This window comes from Ailuropoda melanoleuca, chromosome 13, assembly GCF_002007445.2.
Source record: "Ailuropoda melanoleuca isolate Jingjing chromosome 13, ASM200744v2, whole genome shotgun sequence".
Classification (NCBI taxonomy): domain Eukaryota; kingdom Metazoa; phylum Chordata; class Mammalia; order Carnivora; family Ursidae; genus Ailuropoda; species Ailuropoda melanoleuca.
The window spans coordinates 29,757,470-29,772,022 of record NC_048230.1 but is presented as its reverse complement, the minus strand read 5'-3'; the positions used below and the strand labels follow the sequence as shown (position 1 = coordinate 29,772,022).

The window sequence follows — 14,553 nt, the reverse complement described above, 5'->3', positions numbered from 1 at the left end:
AGCATTATCTCCTCCAGTGCCGTCCATGTTGCAGCAAATGTTGAGAATTCGTTCTTTCTGATAGCTGAGTAATATTCCATTGTATATATGGACCACAGCTTCTTAATCCAGTCATCTGTTGAAGGGCATCTCGGCTCCTTCCATGATTTGGCTATTGTGGACAATGCAGCTATGAACATTGGGGTGCATATGGCCCTTCTCTTTACTACGTCTGTATCTTTGGGGTAAACACCCAGTAGTGCAATGGCTGGGTCATAGGGTAGTTCAATTTTTAACTTTTTAAGGGACCTCCACACTGTTTTCCAGAGTGGCTGTACCAACTTGCATTCCCACCAACAATGTAGGAGGGATCCCCTTTCTCCACATCCTCTCCAACAATTGTTGTTTCTTGCCTTGTCTATTTTTGCCATTCTAACTGGCGTAAGGTGGTATCTCAGTGTGGTTTTGATTTGAATTTCCCTGATGGCTAATGATTTGAACATTTTTTCATGTGTCTGTTAGCCATTTACTGACAACTTCTTAAGCCCTCTTGGGTATTCTGACCCCCTACGCAAAAATTCCTTCTCATTTGGGGGAACAGGGAAGAGAACTTTTTGTTTCTCCAGTCTAAAAGGATATATATTTTTTTCTTTTTATAAAAAACCTTTATCTTTAATTCATATATTTAGTTTTATAACTCAATTTATCACAGGGTACTTGAAGAGCCTTCTAACTTGTTTCCTCATAGCCGTTATGGGTATTTAAAATATTTATCACCTTAATAATTCTTCACCATAATCTATTCAGGGTGCCTAGGTGGCTCAGTTGGTTGGGTGTCTGACTCTTGATTTCGGCTCAGGTCATGATCTCAGGGTCATGAGATCAAGCTCTGGGTAGGGCTCTATGCTCGGAGCACAGCTGGCTTGAAATTCTCTCTTTCCTCTTCCTCTGCCCCTCCCCCTGCTCATGCACACATGCTCTCTCTTTAAATAAGTAAAAGATTTGGTGTATTTGAGAGAGAGAGAGAGGGAGCAAGCACAAGCAGGGGGAGCGGCAGGCAGAGGCAGAAGCAGGCTCCCTGCTGAGCAAGGAGCTCAACGTGGGACTCAATCCCAGGACCCTGGGATCATGACCTGAGCTAAAGGCAGACGCTTAACTGACTGAGCCATCAGGTGTCCCTAAATAAGTAAAACCTTAAAAAAAAATTCTTTACCTTAATCTATCACCTGAATACATTCATTACTTACCTCTTGCCATGGGAGCTGGGTACTTTTGTTAGAGGATTCAGCTTAAATTTTGATTTAATGTCAGAAACTGCCATAGGGCCAATAACTCTTTCTGGAATTCAGAAGATACAAATAAGATCAAATCACAAATTAATTCCTCTATTTCCTTTTGTAACTTTCTTGGCTCAAGACCTAGAGTTTGAAGTCCAGGGCCTTGAGGAATGGTAGTATGTGCAAATTCACGTTAGAGATATGTGAAACGTTGGAAGGCCACGTGGAAGGACCTCTTCACTGTCCCGAGATCTCTAAGCAATACATCTTACCATTGTCTCCCTGACTTCAAATAGTGTCATTCTGATCATATATAAAAATAAGTGATACCATGTGACATAGATAAAGCATCTGGAGATATGTGGAAAAATTATTTAAATAACTTTAAATAAAGACAAAATTTATTTTTGAAATCAGTAGAACATTTCATGTTATAATCGACAGAATAAAATGTTACAGCATTTCTAAAATATTTACCTAATTGTTTATATCTTGGATACCTGTCTGGTAATAAGTAGATTTTCCAGGATTTACTTCTGGGAGGTCCATCCCTGCCCTGTCAGTTCTTATGAACCCACTGTATGAGAACCCAAATGTAGGAGTGGAGGTGGGATACAATGCTGTTTCGCCACCCTAGACCCTCCTGAATGGACTTTTAACCACTAGAGCCTCCCTAGTCCTGCCTTTCCACTTCAGCAGAGTTTGGGTATCAGGGTCTATGGACCAGAAGCTGGGTTGGTAGGGCTTCCCCCTTTTATTGTCAGTTTACCTCTCCAATTGCAATTTTCAAAGTGTAGACTATATTAGGTGGTTCACTGACAAGAATACTGGGTTGCTGATTTAGGAATGATAGACAAATACTATGAAACTACAAAGAAAACGCCTTTGAATGTGTAATTACAGTTTGGTTCATTTTCCTAGGTCTTAACCTCAGAGCCTGGAAAGCCAGTTGTTTCTAAATAACTCAATTACACGTGTTCAAAATCTGTAAACCTACCACAGAGCTGGGAACTCCGGAGAGGCTCAATAATTTAGGCACTTGAAAGGTGCTGTGAAATCATCCTCATGGTGCAAAATAATCATTACTTTAAAAAACTACCTTCAATCTCTCACAGAGATGATAGATTGAAAAAAAAAAAAGGACTCAGCATAGATTCCTACAAAATCCAGATATTTGCCTACTTTTAAGCTGTGCTACCTACCACTTCTGGGCTTCAGTCAGATCAAGAATCCAATAAAGGGTTTGTTTCATCATACAACTGTGACCTCACTCACTTCTCAGGCTCAGGCTCAGGCGAGAATGACCTACAAGCTCCTTCCAGCTCTAGAGCAACCATGTTTTCAAGGTGGTCTATTTAGTACCCTTGGGGGATGTGTGGGTGTCAATTACAAAATGAGAACATTTTGACACTGTGGGGATTTCAGGGAAGGGGGAATTTTTTGTTTTTTTAAATTCTGTATTAATATAGTTCCATGTTAAACATTAGTGAGTTGAAGGTTGTTCAAATGAAAAATTTTACCCAAATGCCTTGATTGAATAGTGATTAAGAACCATTTCATTAATTGCTTAAGCCTAGGAAGGACAAAAATACCCCAAACTCTCATAGGTTTGTAGACTATAGTATTATTGGAAAGAGTGATTTAAAAAAGAGCAATTTAAAAAAGATTATGATTGTTTTAATTAGAAACTTTAATATTCAAGATCTCACAGGTCTCATGGCATTATAAATCACCTAGCACACGAGTTAGCCATGTCTTTAGTCTTCATCATGGCCAAGCACAGATACCTTTGGCACCCACGGTTTAGCTTCAGCCCCTAAAATTGTTTCAGGCCTCACTTAGTAGCTGCAGTTCTAGAGGCTTTCTATTCCTGCTCTCAGAGTTTGTTTGTTTATTGTGAGCATAATTTTTTTTTTTTTTAAAGATTTTATTTATTTATTCAACAGAGATAGAGACAGCCAGCGAGAGAGGGAACACAAGCAGGGAGAATGGGAGAGGAAGAAGCAGGCTCATAGCAGAGGAGCCTGACGTGGGGCTCGATCCCACAACGCCGGGACCACGCCCTGAGCCGAAGGCAGACGCTTTAACAGCTGTGCCACCCAGGTGCCCCTATTGTGAGCATAATTTGACATTTCCCTAGTCTTTCTGAACTTGGTACATTGCCTCCTATTCTGCTTTGGGATACAAAGGGAAAGAAAGGGATGGTTTAATTCACAAATTAATTAAACAAGTATTTGATAAGGGCCTACTATGTTAGGGCCTACAAAGATTAAAATGGGAATAATGGCAGGTCCTATTGGATGGGATTGTTGAGAAGCATATTATTACTAATTAAATTAATATTAATATTATTTTTATTATGATTTCAAACTGTGGCAAAAAACACATAAACATAAAACTTACTACCTTAACCATTTTAAGCATACAGTTTAGTATTGTTAAGTATATTCACACTGTTGTGCAACCAATCTCCAGAACTTTTTTATCTTGCAAAAATGAGCCTCTAAACTCAATAAACACTAGTTCTCCAATTACTCCTCCCCTAATCCCTGGCAACCACCATTCTATTTTCTATGAATTTCACTTTAGAAATCTCATATAAGTGGAATCACACAGTATTTGTTTTTTTGTGACTGGCTTATTTGACTTAGCATAATGTCCTCAAGGGGGAGGGCGGAGGGGCAGAGGGAGAGGGAGAAGCAGGCTCCTCACTGAGCAGGGAGCCGGACGTGGGGCAATCCCAGGACCCTGAGGTCATGATCTGAGCCAAACGCACACTCTTAAGTGACTGAGCCACCCAGGCACCCCTAAATATTCTGAGTTTTAAATATCTCCTCTTTTTATAATATTTGCAACCACTTGGATTTGAATTAATTTCTTCACTAACTCAACAAATATAACACCATGTATCTGGTCACCTATTCATTTACCTCTTCATCTTAGGAAATGGCAGTTCCATCCTTCCAGGCCTGTGCTCCATCCTCTGTTCAGGCCAAAACCCTTAGAATATGCTCCAATCCTCCTCTTTTACATTTTACATCTAATTCAATCCATTCATTCTGTAAATATTTTTTTGTGCCTATTTTGTTCTAGGCCCTGGGATACATCAGGGAATATATCTAGCAGGAAATACTGTTGATTCCATCTTCAAAATATGTATGTAATCAAATTACTTTCCACCATCTCCACCTCTACCTGCTGTTCTGGTCTAACTGGTCTTCCTGCTTCTGCTCTTGCCTCATCCACTACCTGCCAAGTCTATCCTACACATAGAAACCAGGATAATCCTCTCAAAACTTAAGTCAGATCATGTCATGTCTCTGCTCAAATCCTCCAGTACTTTCCTATATCACTCAGGGTAAAAATCCAACCTTTACAATAGCCTTCAAGGCTTATATGATCTGTTACTGGCTGCACCTGCACCACCCCCTTACTGGGACATCTTATTGCACAACCCTGGAACTGTGCATTGCACAGACTATGTGACTGAATGTCATGGTCCTGTTCCTTAGTTCTATGACCTTATCTTCTCTTACATTGCCCTTGTTCACTCTGTTCTAGCCAGAATGGCCCATTAGCTTTTTCTCAAATACTGCAAGCATGCTCTTATATAAAGGCATTTACACTTGCTCTGCTCTCTGCATGGAGTGCTCTTGCCTCAGATTACTTATTGCTCACTCCCTTATCTCTTCATTTTTTTGCTTAAATGACCTTTATCAGCAAGGCCTTTCTTGATTACCTTCCCTCACTTCCAGAATTCCCTATACCCATTTCTTTTGCTTTATTTATTTATTCATTTTTTAAATTTACATTTTAGATAGTTAACATACTGTGCAATATTGGTTTCTGGAGTAGCATTCAGTGATTCATCACTTACATACAACACCCAGTGCTCATCATAACAAGTGCTCTCCTTAATACCCATCACCCATCTAGCCCTTCCGCCACCCCCCTCCCTCCATCAGCCCTTAGGTTGTTCTCTACCATCAAGAGTCTCAGGGTGCCTGGGTGGCTCAGTCTATTGAGCATCCAATTCTTGGTTTCAGCTTAGGTCATGGTCTTGGGGTGGTGAGATCAAGCCCCACATTGGGCTCTGCACTCAGCACAGAGGCTGCCTGAGATTCTTTCCCCTCTCTCTCCCATCCTACTTGTTCCTCCCCCTGCTTGCACTCTCTCTCTCTAAAAATAAATAAATAAAATCTTTTAAAAAAGTCTTTTATGGCTTGTTTCCCTCTCTCCTTTTTTTCTTTTCCCCCTTCCCATATGTTCATCTGTTTTCCTTCTTAAATTTCACATATGAGGGGCGCCTGAGTGGCTCAGTTGGTTAAGCATCTGCCTTTGGCTCAGGTCATCCTCCCAGGGACCTGGGATCAAGCCCCATGTCGGGCTCCCTGCTCAGTGGGGAGTCTGCTTCTCCCTCCGTCCCTTTCCCCCTGCTTGTGTTCTCTCTGTCTCTCTCAAGTAAATAAAATCTTAAAAAAAATTCTCATATGAGTGAGATTATATGGTATTTGTCTTTCTCTGACTGACTTATTTCACTTAGCATAATACACTCTAGCTCCGTTCACATCATTGCAAATGGCAAGAGTTCATTTTTTTGATGGCTGAGTAATATTCCATTGTATATATATACACTACATCTTCTTAATCCATTCTTCAGTAGAGAGACATTTGGTCTCTCTCCAGAGTTTGGCTATTGTTGATAATGCTGCTATAAACATCTTGGTGCATGTACCCCTTCAAATCACTATGTTTGCATCCTTCAGATAAATACCTAGTAGTGCAATTGCTGGATCGTAGGGTAGTTCTAATTTTAACTTTTTGAGAAACCTCCATACTGTTCTCCAGATGGCTGCACCAGTTTGCGTTCCCTGCAGCAGTGCAAGAGGGTTCACCTTTCTCCGCACCCTCACCAACACCTGTTGTTTCTTGTATTGTTAATTTTAGCCATTCTGACAGGCGTGAGGTGGTATCTCATCGTGGTTTTCATTTGTATTTCCCTGATGATGAGTGATATTGAGCATCTTTTCATGTGTCTGTTAGCTATCTGGTTGTCTTCTTTGGAAGAGTATCTTTGGTTTTTTTTTTTAATCTCTGTAATCTCTGTCATATTATTATCTTATTTTTTGTTGTTGCATATATCTCTTCACTAGAGTGTAAGTTTGATGAGGGTAGGGATTTTTGTCCTAAGCATGTAGAATAATGCTTGGCACATGGTAGACACTGATTGTTTAAATGAATACATATATGCATCCATTCATCCCTTCAGCAGATACCTACTATCTGCTAGGAATAGAGAAGAAAGACTTAAAAGATGGCATGCCTACCCAAAAGTAGCTGGCAGGGAAGTGGGACAAGTTCATTCAAAATCAGGTTCCCATGATCTGTGAGTGAATAGTGGTGACAGAAGCCATCAAAATTAATAGGGTGGTATACATAAGAAACTAAAATATCCCAGGGAGTAGGCATGTATTATAATTTAGCTACACCAATAGTTATCTAACCAGAACCAAATGGGATGAAGGACTGATTTCACTTAATTTACTTATGGACATATCCTAGATAGTTTAGAACTGGTGGACTGGTGTGATATTCATCTGCGGGGCTGATAGTACTAGGACATGAGCTGGGTTCCACAGATAGGTACACTGGATATATGGAAGGTGCTTTGGGGCTAGGACTTATATTGGGCCCAGCCTATTGCTTATTTTTTCCACCTACAGAGCTTGACAAGTAAACAGGTGCAGGTTTGACATTCTTGGGTTTTTTCAGCAGATGCTTTTTTGGGTCAGTCCGATACTTTAAAAAAATTTAAAATATAATTCACATACCATAAAACTTACTGTTTTAAAAGTGTGAGTTCAGTGGTTTTTAGTATATTTACAAAGTTGTACAACCATCACCACCATCTACATCCAGAATAGTTTCATCACGTAGAAAGAAGCCCTGTACAACTAGCAGCTACTCCCCATACTCCCCTCTCACAGCAGTTGCCTATGGGCAACCACTAATCTATCTTCTCTCTGTTGATTTGCCTATTCTTGACATTCAGTATAAACAGAATAATATTATATGTGGCCTTTTTGTCTGGCTTCTTTCACTTAGCATAATGTTTTCAAGGTTCATCAGTGTTTTGGCATGTATCCATACTTCATTTCTTTTTATGGCTAAACAATATTCTATTGTATGGATATGCCACATTTTGTGTATCCATTTATCAGTTGATGGACATTTGGATTGTCTTCAGTTTTTGACTATTATGGGTCGTGTTTCTATGGTCATTCTTGAACAAGTTCTTATGTGGACATATGTTTTCATTTCTCTTGGATATATCCCATGGAATAGAATTGCTGGGTCATATGGTAATTATGTTTCACATTTTGGGGACTGCCAAATTATTTTCCACAGCATCTGCCGCATTCTACATTCCCACCAGCAATATATGAGGACTCCCAATTTTTCCATGCCCTCATCAACATTTGTTATTGTCTTTTTTTATTATAGTCATCCAAGTGGGTGTGAAGTGGTAGCTTGCAGTTTTGATTTGCATTTCTTTAATGACTAACGATGTTGAACACCTTTTCATGTGCTTATTAGTCATTTTTTATATCTTCTTTTTTTTTTTTTTAAAGATTTTATTTATTTATTTAACAGAGATAGAGACAGCCAGCGAGAGAGGGAACACAAGCAGGGGGAGTGAGAGAGGAAGAAGCAGGCTCATAGCGGAGGAGCCTGATGTGGGGCTCGATCCTGTAACTCTGGGTTCACACCCTGAGCCGAAGGCAGACGCTTAACCGCTGTGCCACCCAGGCGCCCCCTATCTTCTTTTTTTTTTTAAAAAAAGATTTTATTTATTTATTTGTTTGTCAGAGAGAGAGAGAGCATGAGCACAAGCAGGGGGAGTGATAGGCAGAGGGAGAAGCAGATTCCCCGCCGAGCAAAGAGCCTGATGTGGGTTTCCATCCCAGGACCCTGGGATCATGACGAGCCAAAGACAGATGCTTCGCCAACTGAACCACCCAGGTAGGTTATTTGTCTTTTTATTGTGGAGTTAAAACTAGACCCTTATCAGATACATAATTTACAAATATTTCTCCTGTTCTGTGGGTTGGCTTTTCATTTTCTTGATAGTGTCTTTTCAACCGCAAAAGTTAGAATTTTGCGGCTGAAAAAGAACAACAGATCATTAATCTAATTCACCTTTTTCATTTTATTGATAGGGACACTAAAGCACAGAGTTGAATTAGCCTCTTTAGTAGCAGATTTAGGAACACCTGCTTTGTGTAATTGCACTGTAAATTGCACCAAATAAGTTACAAAGTAACTAGAGATAAAAACAAATCCAGGGGCGCCTGGGTGGCACAGCGGTTAAGCGTCTGCCTTCGGCTCAGGGCGTGATCCCGGCGTTATGGGATCGAGCCCCACATCAGGCTCCTCCGCTATGAGCCTGCTTCTTCCTCTCCCACTCCCCCTGCTTGTTCCCTCTCTCGCTGGCTGTCTCTATCTCTGTCGAATAAATAAATAAAATCTTTAAAAAAAAAAAAAAACAAATCCATCACAAATAAATCCATTAGAAAACAATATAAAATATCTGATAATCACACGTGATGCAGTGTGGTATGGACTATAAAAGCAAAAGGAACTCAGAAAAACAATTGGAGAGAGAATGGTGTAGTCGCCTATCAACAAGTAGATGGAGGGTAGTGATTGACAAAACTATGAGGGAAAGTAACTATGGGATTGAAATACCTAAGTCAAAGTATTAAATCCCATCATTATGATGCCTTTACATCAGGTCTCACACTCACCTTTAGTATCATGTCCAGTTTTCATCAACTTATATAGTGGCACCATCCCTTTTGCTTAAAGACAAGATTAAGGTCAAAATTATATACATTCTGAAGTTTTTGAAAAGTAGAATAGGAGGAAATTACAATTTTCTTTTAATTTTTCCTCCAACGAATGAGAAAGTGAAGAGAAAATGTCAGTTATATGTGACATACCTCTTGTTTTTTTTTTTTTTAGAGTTTTTACTTAAATTTCAGTTAGTTAACAACATTCAGTGTAGTATTAGTTTCAGGTGTACAATACGGTGATTCAACACTTGGCAAACAACAATGGCGCTCATCACAAGTGCACTATTCCATCCCCAGTTAATTCATACAGACTCTTTTAGTGCCTGAATGTCTCAAACTCCAAAAATTGTTTTTGAAACAACAAATAGAGTCAACTACAAATCGAAGGCAAGACTATTCACTTGTCATCTTTTAGGATGAAAAGAAATGAAGTGACTTTGAAAACTTGTTGACTCAAGGAGGACAACCTGTTACCCATTGCGTTTTCATTAGTGCTTTGGTTATGAACTGTTGACTAATTATATGACTTTTAGTGGTATAGTTATTTCTTTCTAGTGAATTCTCCTGTGAAGTGTGTACATACAATATTTATTATAATATTGACTATAAAATTTCTCTGCCTTGCCCTACTCAACCTTATGGCAGAACAACAATGAAACAAGTACTTTAATAATACTGATTCAATTCTTTTCTTCCTCTCAGAATGTTGGATAGTTTGGTTTTCTATGCACAATGAGATTAACTCAGGAGAAAAGTGCTGGATATAATAGTTCAATTCCCTAAGTTTGGTTTAGTTTGGCCAGATAAAGTCAACCATGCTATTTTGATATCAAGAAAGGTCAGTTGTAGGTTATGGAAACATGGAAACGTTTTGGTAGTAACTTTAGGCTGTGAAGGTGATACAGGGTAATATATCACGCAGAAAGCAGTACACAGAAAGTAGATACTTTTTTTTTATGCAAAGGGAGAGATTAGTACTCACACAAAACACATAATTTGTAGGATTAAGAAGAGCCTATCAAACACCTTTCTTCCCTCCCTTTCCTCTCATTCTTCCCTTCTCTGTTGCTTGGTTCTTCTCCCTGCCTAGACGTCAGTTTGCTAGAGGCATCCTCTGCCATCCTAGGATGCTGCTTGTGGCACCACTCTGGCTGGGAATGAGACTTGGAAGGTTTCTGTTTCTGACAAGTGGCAGACTTCATTTTTACACAGTAGGCTTTTTTTAAAAATGTATTTAGAGTTTCTCCATAACCCTAATAAGTATGGTTTTAGAAATTCTCATACAGAACCATACAACCTACACCACGGCAGGCCAGAGTGGAATTTTGAATGTCCACCATCAAATGACATGAAACATTAGCAGGTCTTGAAGTTGTTCATATAGAAGTGTCATTTTCACGTTATTATGCTTAGGTAACTGAAGTTTATTTTTATTCCTTAGAAAAATAGAAATGGTGAAATGGGGATTGGAGAAAAAAGATAAGTATAAAAAAATGCCATTGTCTAAAAAATGAGTATGTCTAGTCATCAGAAATTTGAGAGCAAAAACTTAAATCATAGGTAGCACCATGTGCAAATGTACAAAAAATGTCAATACAGTATACAGTATTCAGAAATAAAATCTGTGCCCTTAGTACCTATATCTATAAAGAAAACTTAATAAGTGGACATTGATAGTATTTGGTGAATTTGTGGAATAGACACTGCTGTTGGATGTTTCTAAAATTATGAAACCTACTTTTCAATGTCTCCATTTTCTTTAATGCACTGTGGACTTCACAGAATAACATATATTTTGGTGGCAGCAAGTGGAATGGGCTTATGTAGTGAAGAAAGCAATTGGGAGAGCAGTGTAGGCGTGTGAACTGTGTCTGTTTGACAGAGACTGGAAAGAGAAGAGAAAAAGGCAACACTTCTAGGAAAACAAGTGGAAGCAGGAGTGAGAGAAAAATAATCTATTAATAGAGACAGAAAGAAGAGAAGAAAAACAGAGAAAAAGAAGAAATGGAAGAGGACCAAGAAGAAGGATGGAAAAGTAAACAGACAGGACTGGGAAGCCGTGCTCTCTCGGCTTTGGAGAAGGGTTTTAACAATTGATTCTGATTTGGGTGACTCACTTACATGCGGTTTTACATAGTGTTTTACATAGTGTTACATAATTCTTTCTTCTGAGTGGCCCAGATTGGGAGGGCTATTATGAGAATGACCTCAATAAAGCTGCTTGGGTTAGTGAATCTTCTTCCATTATCTGAAGGCAGGAGACTAGAAATTCTATTAGTCAATCCACAAGCATTTACTGAGCACCTACTTTGTACCCAAAAAACAGCCTTGCTGAAAGCAGGAACTTTGTCCCTTTTTCATTGCTGAACATTCTTTTTCACGTTGCTTGGGGTACTCAATAAATGCTTATTGATGAACACTGATCTTATACATGATCACAGGGGATTGCTTCAGTATCCCTAAATTCAGCATCATGACTTTAAATGCTGGGGTTAAAAGCTACCAAGCAGACATTTTTGAAAGTTTTCTGGCACCAGCGACACAAGCACTAATATACGGGATAGAATGGGACTTATTCAAAGAGATCTTTTTTCTTTTGCAAATAATAAAATACAACAGGACTCATTTGGAAATGTTAAGTGTGGGTGTCCAGAATTTAAATTTATCTTCTCTTATTAAGATTCATTTTGTAGATACTTACATAAAGCACCTTAAATTATTCTTAAATTCTTCTTTTTGAAACACAATCAGGCTTTCAGAGACACATCAATTTAAAGAAAAATCATTCTTGTTGAAAAATGCTGGTGCAGAGAGCAAATCAAAATTACTGGAGAATGAAGTACAGATTGAGGCTGTGTGTGGGGGCAAGAGGGCAGAAGACAAGCTTTAACTTGCCTCTCCTGATGAGTTTCACAGCATCATTTTCAAACCTCCCATTCATTCTTTTCTAAGTAAGTACAGACGGTGGCATTTGGCATTGGGAAACTTATTTTAGAAATAAATATGCTAAGAGGCCTGCAAACAGAAAGTACTAAGGTTATGTGTTAAATTTCACAGGCAACCAATAAGGAATTTTAGGTCATCAGACATACCTATCAATAGGTATTAATAAGAAAATAGAAAAGTAGTTTGAAAGTGGGACTTTAAAGCTAAATGCACAAAAATTGTGTATGCATAAGGGAAAAAATTAGGGGTGAGAAAAATTATAGATTATCATTGGGTGGATAGAATTACAAATTATTAAAATTTTCCTTTTGCATTCTTTCATTTTTTGGATACGGAAATTTTCTATAATGAATATGTATTACTTTTATAACCAAGAAAACGTGAAAATAAATTCATAGCACCAGATTATCCATTTTTATAAAGTGAATCATGAATTTCCACTCACGTTTAAACTTCTTTAGGCCCTCCATTATTGAATCCACTCTAACCTTCCTATTTCCTGTAAAACATTTGAATCAGACACAGAGGAAGTCACATAAAAACTCATAAAAACTGAGTAATATTCCCTTGTATATAGATATACCGCATCTTCTTTATCCATTCATGTGTCAATGGACATCTGGGCTCTTTCCATAGTTTGGGTATTGTGGGCATTGCTGCTGTAAACATTGGGGCGCAGGTGCTCCTTTGGATCACTATGTTTGTATCCTTTGGGTAAATACCTAGTAGTGCAATTGCTGGGTCGTAGGGTAGCTCTATTTTTAACTTTTTCATGAACCTCCATACTGTTTTCCAGAGTGGCTGTACCAGTTTGCATTCCCCCCAGCAGTGTGAGGGGGTTCCCCTTTCTCCGCATCCAACATGGATGGAACTAGATAGAGGTTATTATGCTAATAGAAATAAGTCAGTCAGAGATAGACAATTATCATATGATTTCACTCATATGTGGAATTTAAGAAACAAGACAGAGGCTCACAGGGGAAGGGAGGGAAAAATGAAATAAGATGAAATCAGAGAGGAAGACAAACCATAAGAGACTCTTAACTCTAAGAAACAAACTGAGGGCTGCTGGAGGGGAAGTGGGTGGGGAATGGGATAACTGGGCGATGGGCATTAAGGAGGACAAGTGATGTAATGAGCACTGGGTGTTATATGAGCTGATGAATCACTAAACTCTGCCTCTGAAACTAATAATATATTATATGTTAATCAATTGAATTTAAATAAAACTCATAAAAACTGATCAAAGTTGTGAAATTATTAAAATGGCATGGCAGCCTGGAACTTTTCACATGAGTTAGAACTAGAGAAACTGGTTTGCTTGGGAATTGGATTCATTTTTCCCTCAGGTGAGTATGATAAGAAAGGATAAATATTTAGTGAGACAAATCTCTCTACTTCTTCAATACAGTTCCTCTTTTCTGTGTTTCAAGGTATGACACTCCAAAGGTTACATGTGGAGAAGGGATATTACAAGAAGAACCAGGGCTCAAATCTGGCAGCATCTTTTTTTTTTCCAAACTCAGATGACATTAAAACAAACAAAATATATGAGGAGACTATGTTGGCCAATTGCTCAGAGTTGGAATAGGTACGGAAGGATCTGTTCTGTGTTTTCTTCTAACAAGGATTTCTTGAGAACCAGCACATTTGAGGTGGTGTACTTGTCACTCTTGAGGATACAGAGTACATTTCTCTGGCTGGAATGATCTTCCCATACTTGTTCAGCTTAGGGTCTTTTCCAGAAAACCGCGGTCTTGGCTAAATGCTCCCTTAGCACCTTCTGCATACACATAGCACCTTTTTTAGGTGATGAAAATGTTCTAGAATGACTGTGGTGATAGTTGCCCGTATCTGTGAGTACTAAGAACCATCCAATTATATACTTTAATAAATTGTTTGGTATGTGAGCTGTATTTCAATAAGGCTGTTAAAAATGTTGATTGAAAAAAAAAAGAAATAGAATGAGTTTCATAGCACAATACCATTTAAGGAAATTAGAAACCACACACAATGAATTTTTAAAGGGATACACATATATCTACAATAAACATGAGGAAGGCATATTGGAAGAACATACATTAGGCATAATAGAGAATGTACATATGATGGGGGGAAGGAAATAGGAATGGAAGTAGAAGGTAAAGGGGGGAAATAATAAAATGAAACACAAGGGGTCCGTCATGGGTCAATGATGATAGTGTGCAGTAACTGAGGAGTGTGATTAACTCAACTGAATGCATCTGGTGTTTAGGAAAAGTCCACTCTTTCCCCACAAGAAAAGCTTAAGGTGCTGGTGGGACAGAAAGGAGGAAATATTTAGCAGGCTCCTGGAAATGCAGTAGTGACAAAGTATAACCCAGAAAACAAAGGTTTTCAAACATTTTGGTCTCAGCACTTCTTCACATTCTTAAAAATTTTTGAGGCCCTCTAAGAGGTTTATGTGAATTACAGCTATTATGTGGGTTTAATTATCATATTAGATATTAAAACTG

At 38.6% G+C, this 14,553-nt stretch overlaps 1 protein-coding gene across 1 annotated transcript in view; it reads right to left on the bottom strand.

Annotated features, from left to right (window-relative positions):
* The window catches only part of EFCAB3 (EF-hand calcium binding domain 3), a 337,832-nt gene that overhangs the window by 24,522 nt on the left and 298,757 nt on the right, over positions 1 to 14,553 (bottom strand). Inside the window, exons 134-136 of the mRNA XM_034640938.1 lie at positions 12,504 to 12,557; positions 9,065 to 9,118; positions 1,227 to 1,317 (exon numbers count right to left, since the gene is read on the bottom strand). Coding sequence (XP_034496829.1) covers positions 1,227 to 1,317; positions 9,065 to 9,118; positions 12,504 to 12,557 — 199 coding nt within the window. The remainder of the gene's footprint in view (positions 1 to 1,226; positions 1,318 to 9,064; positions 9,119 to 12,503; positions 12,558 to 14,553) is intronic.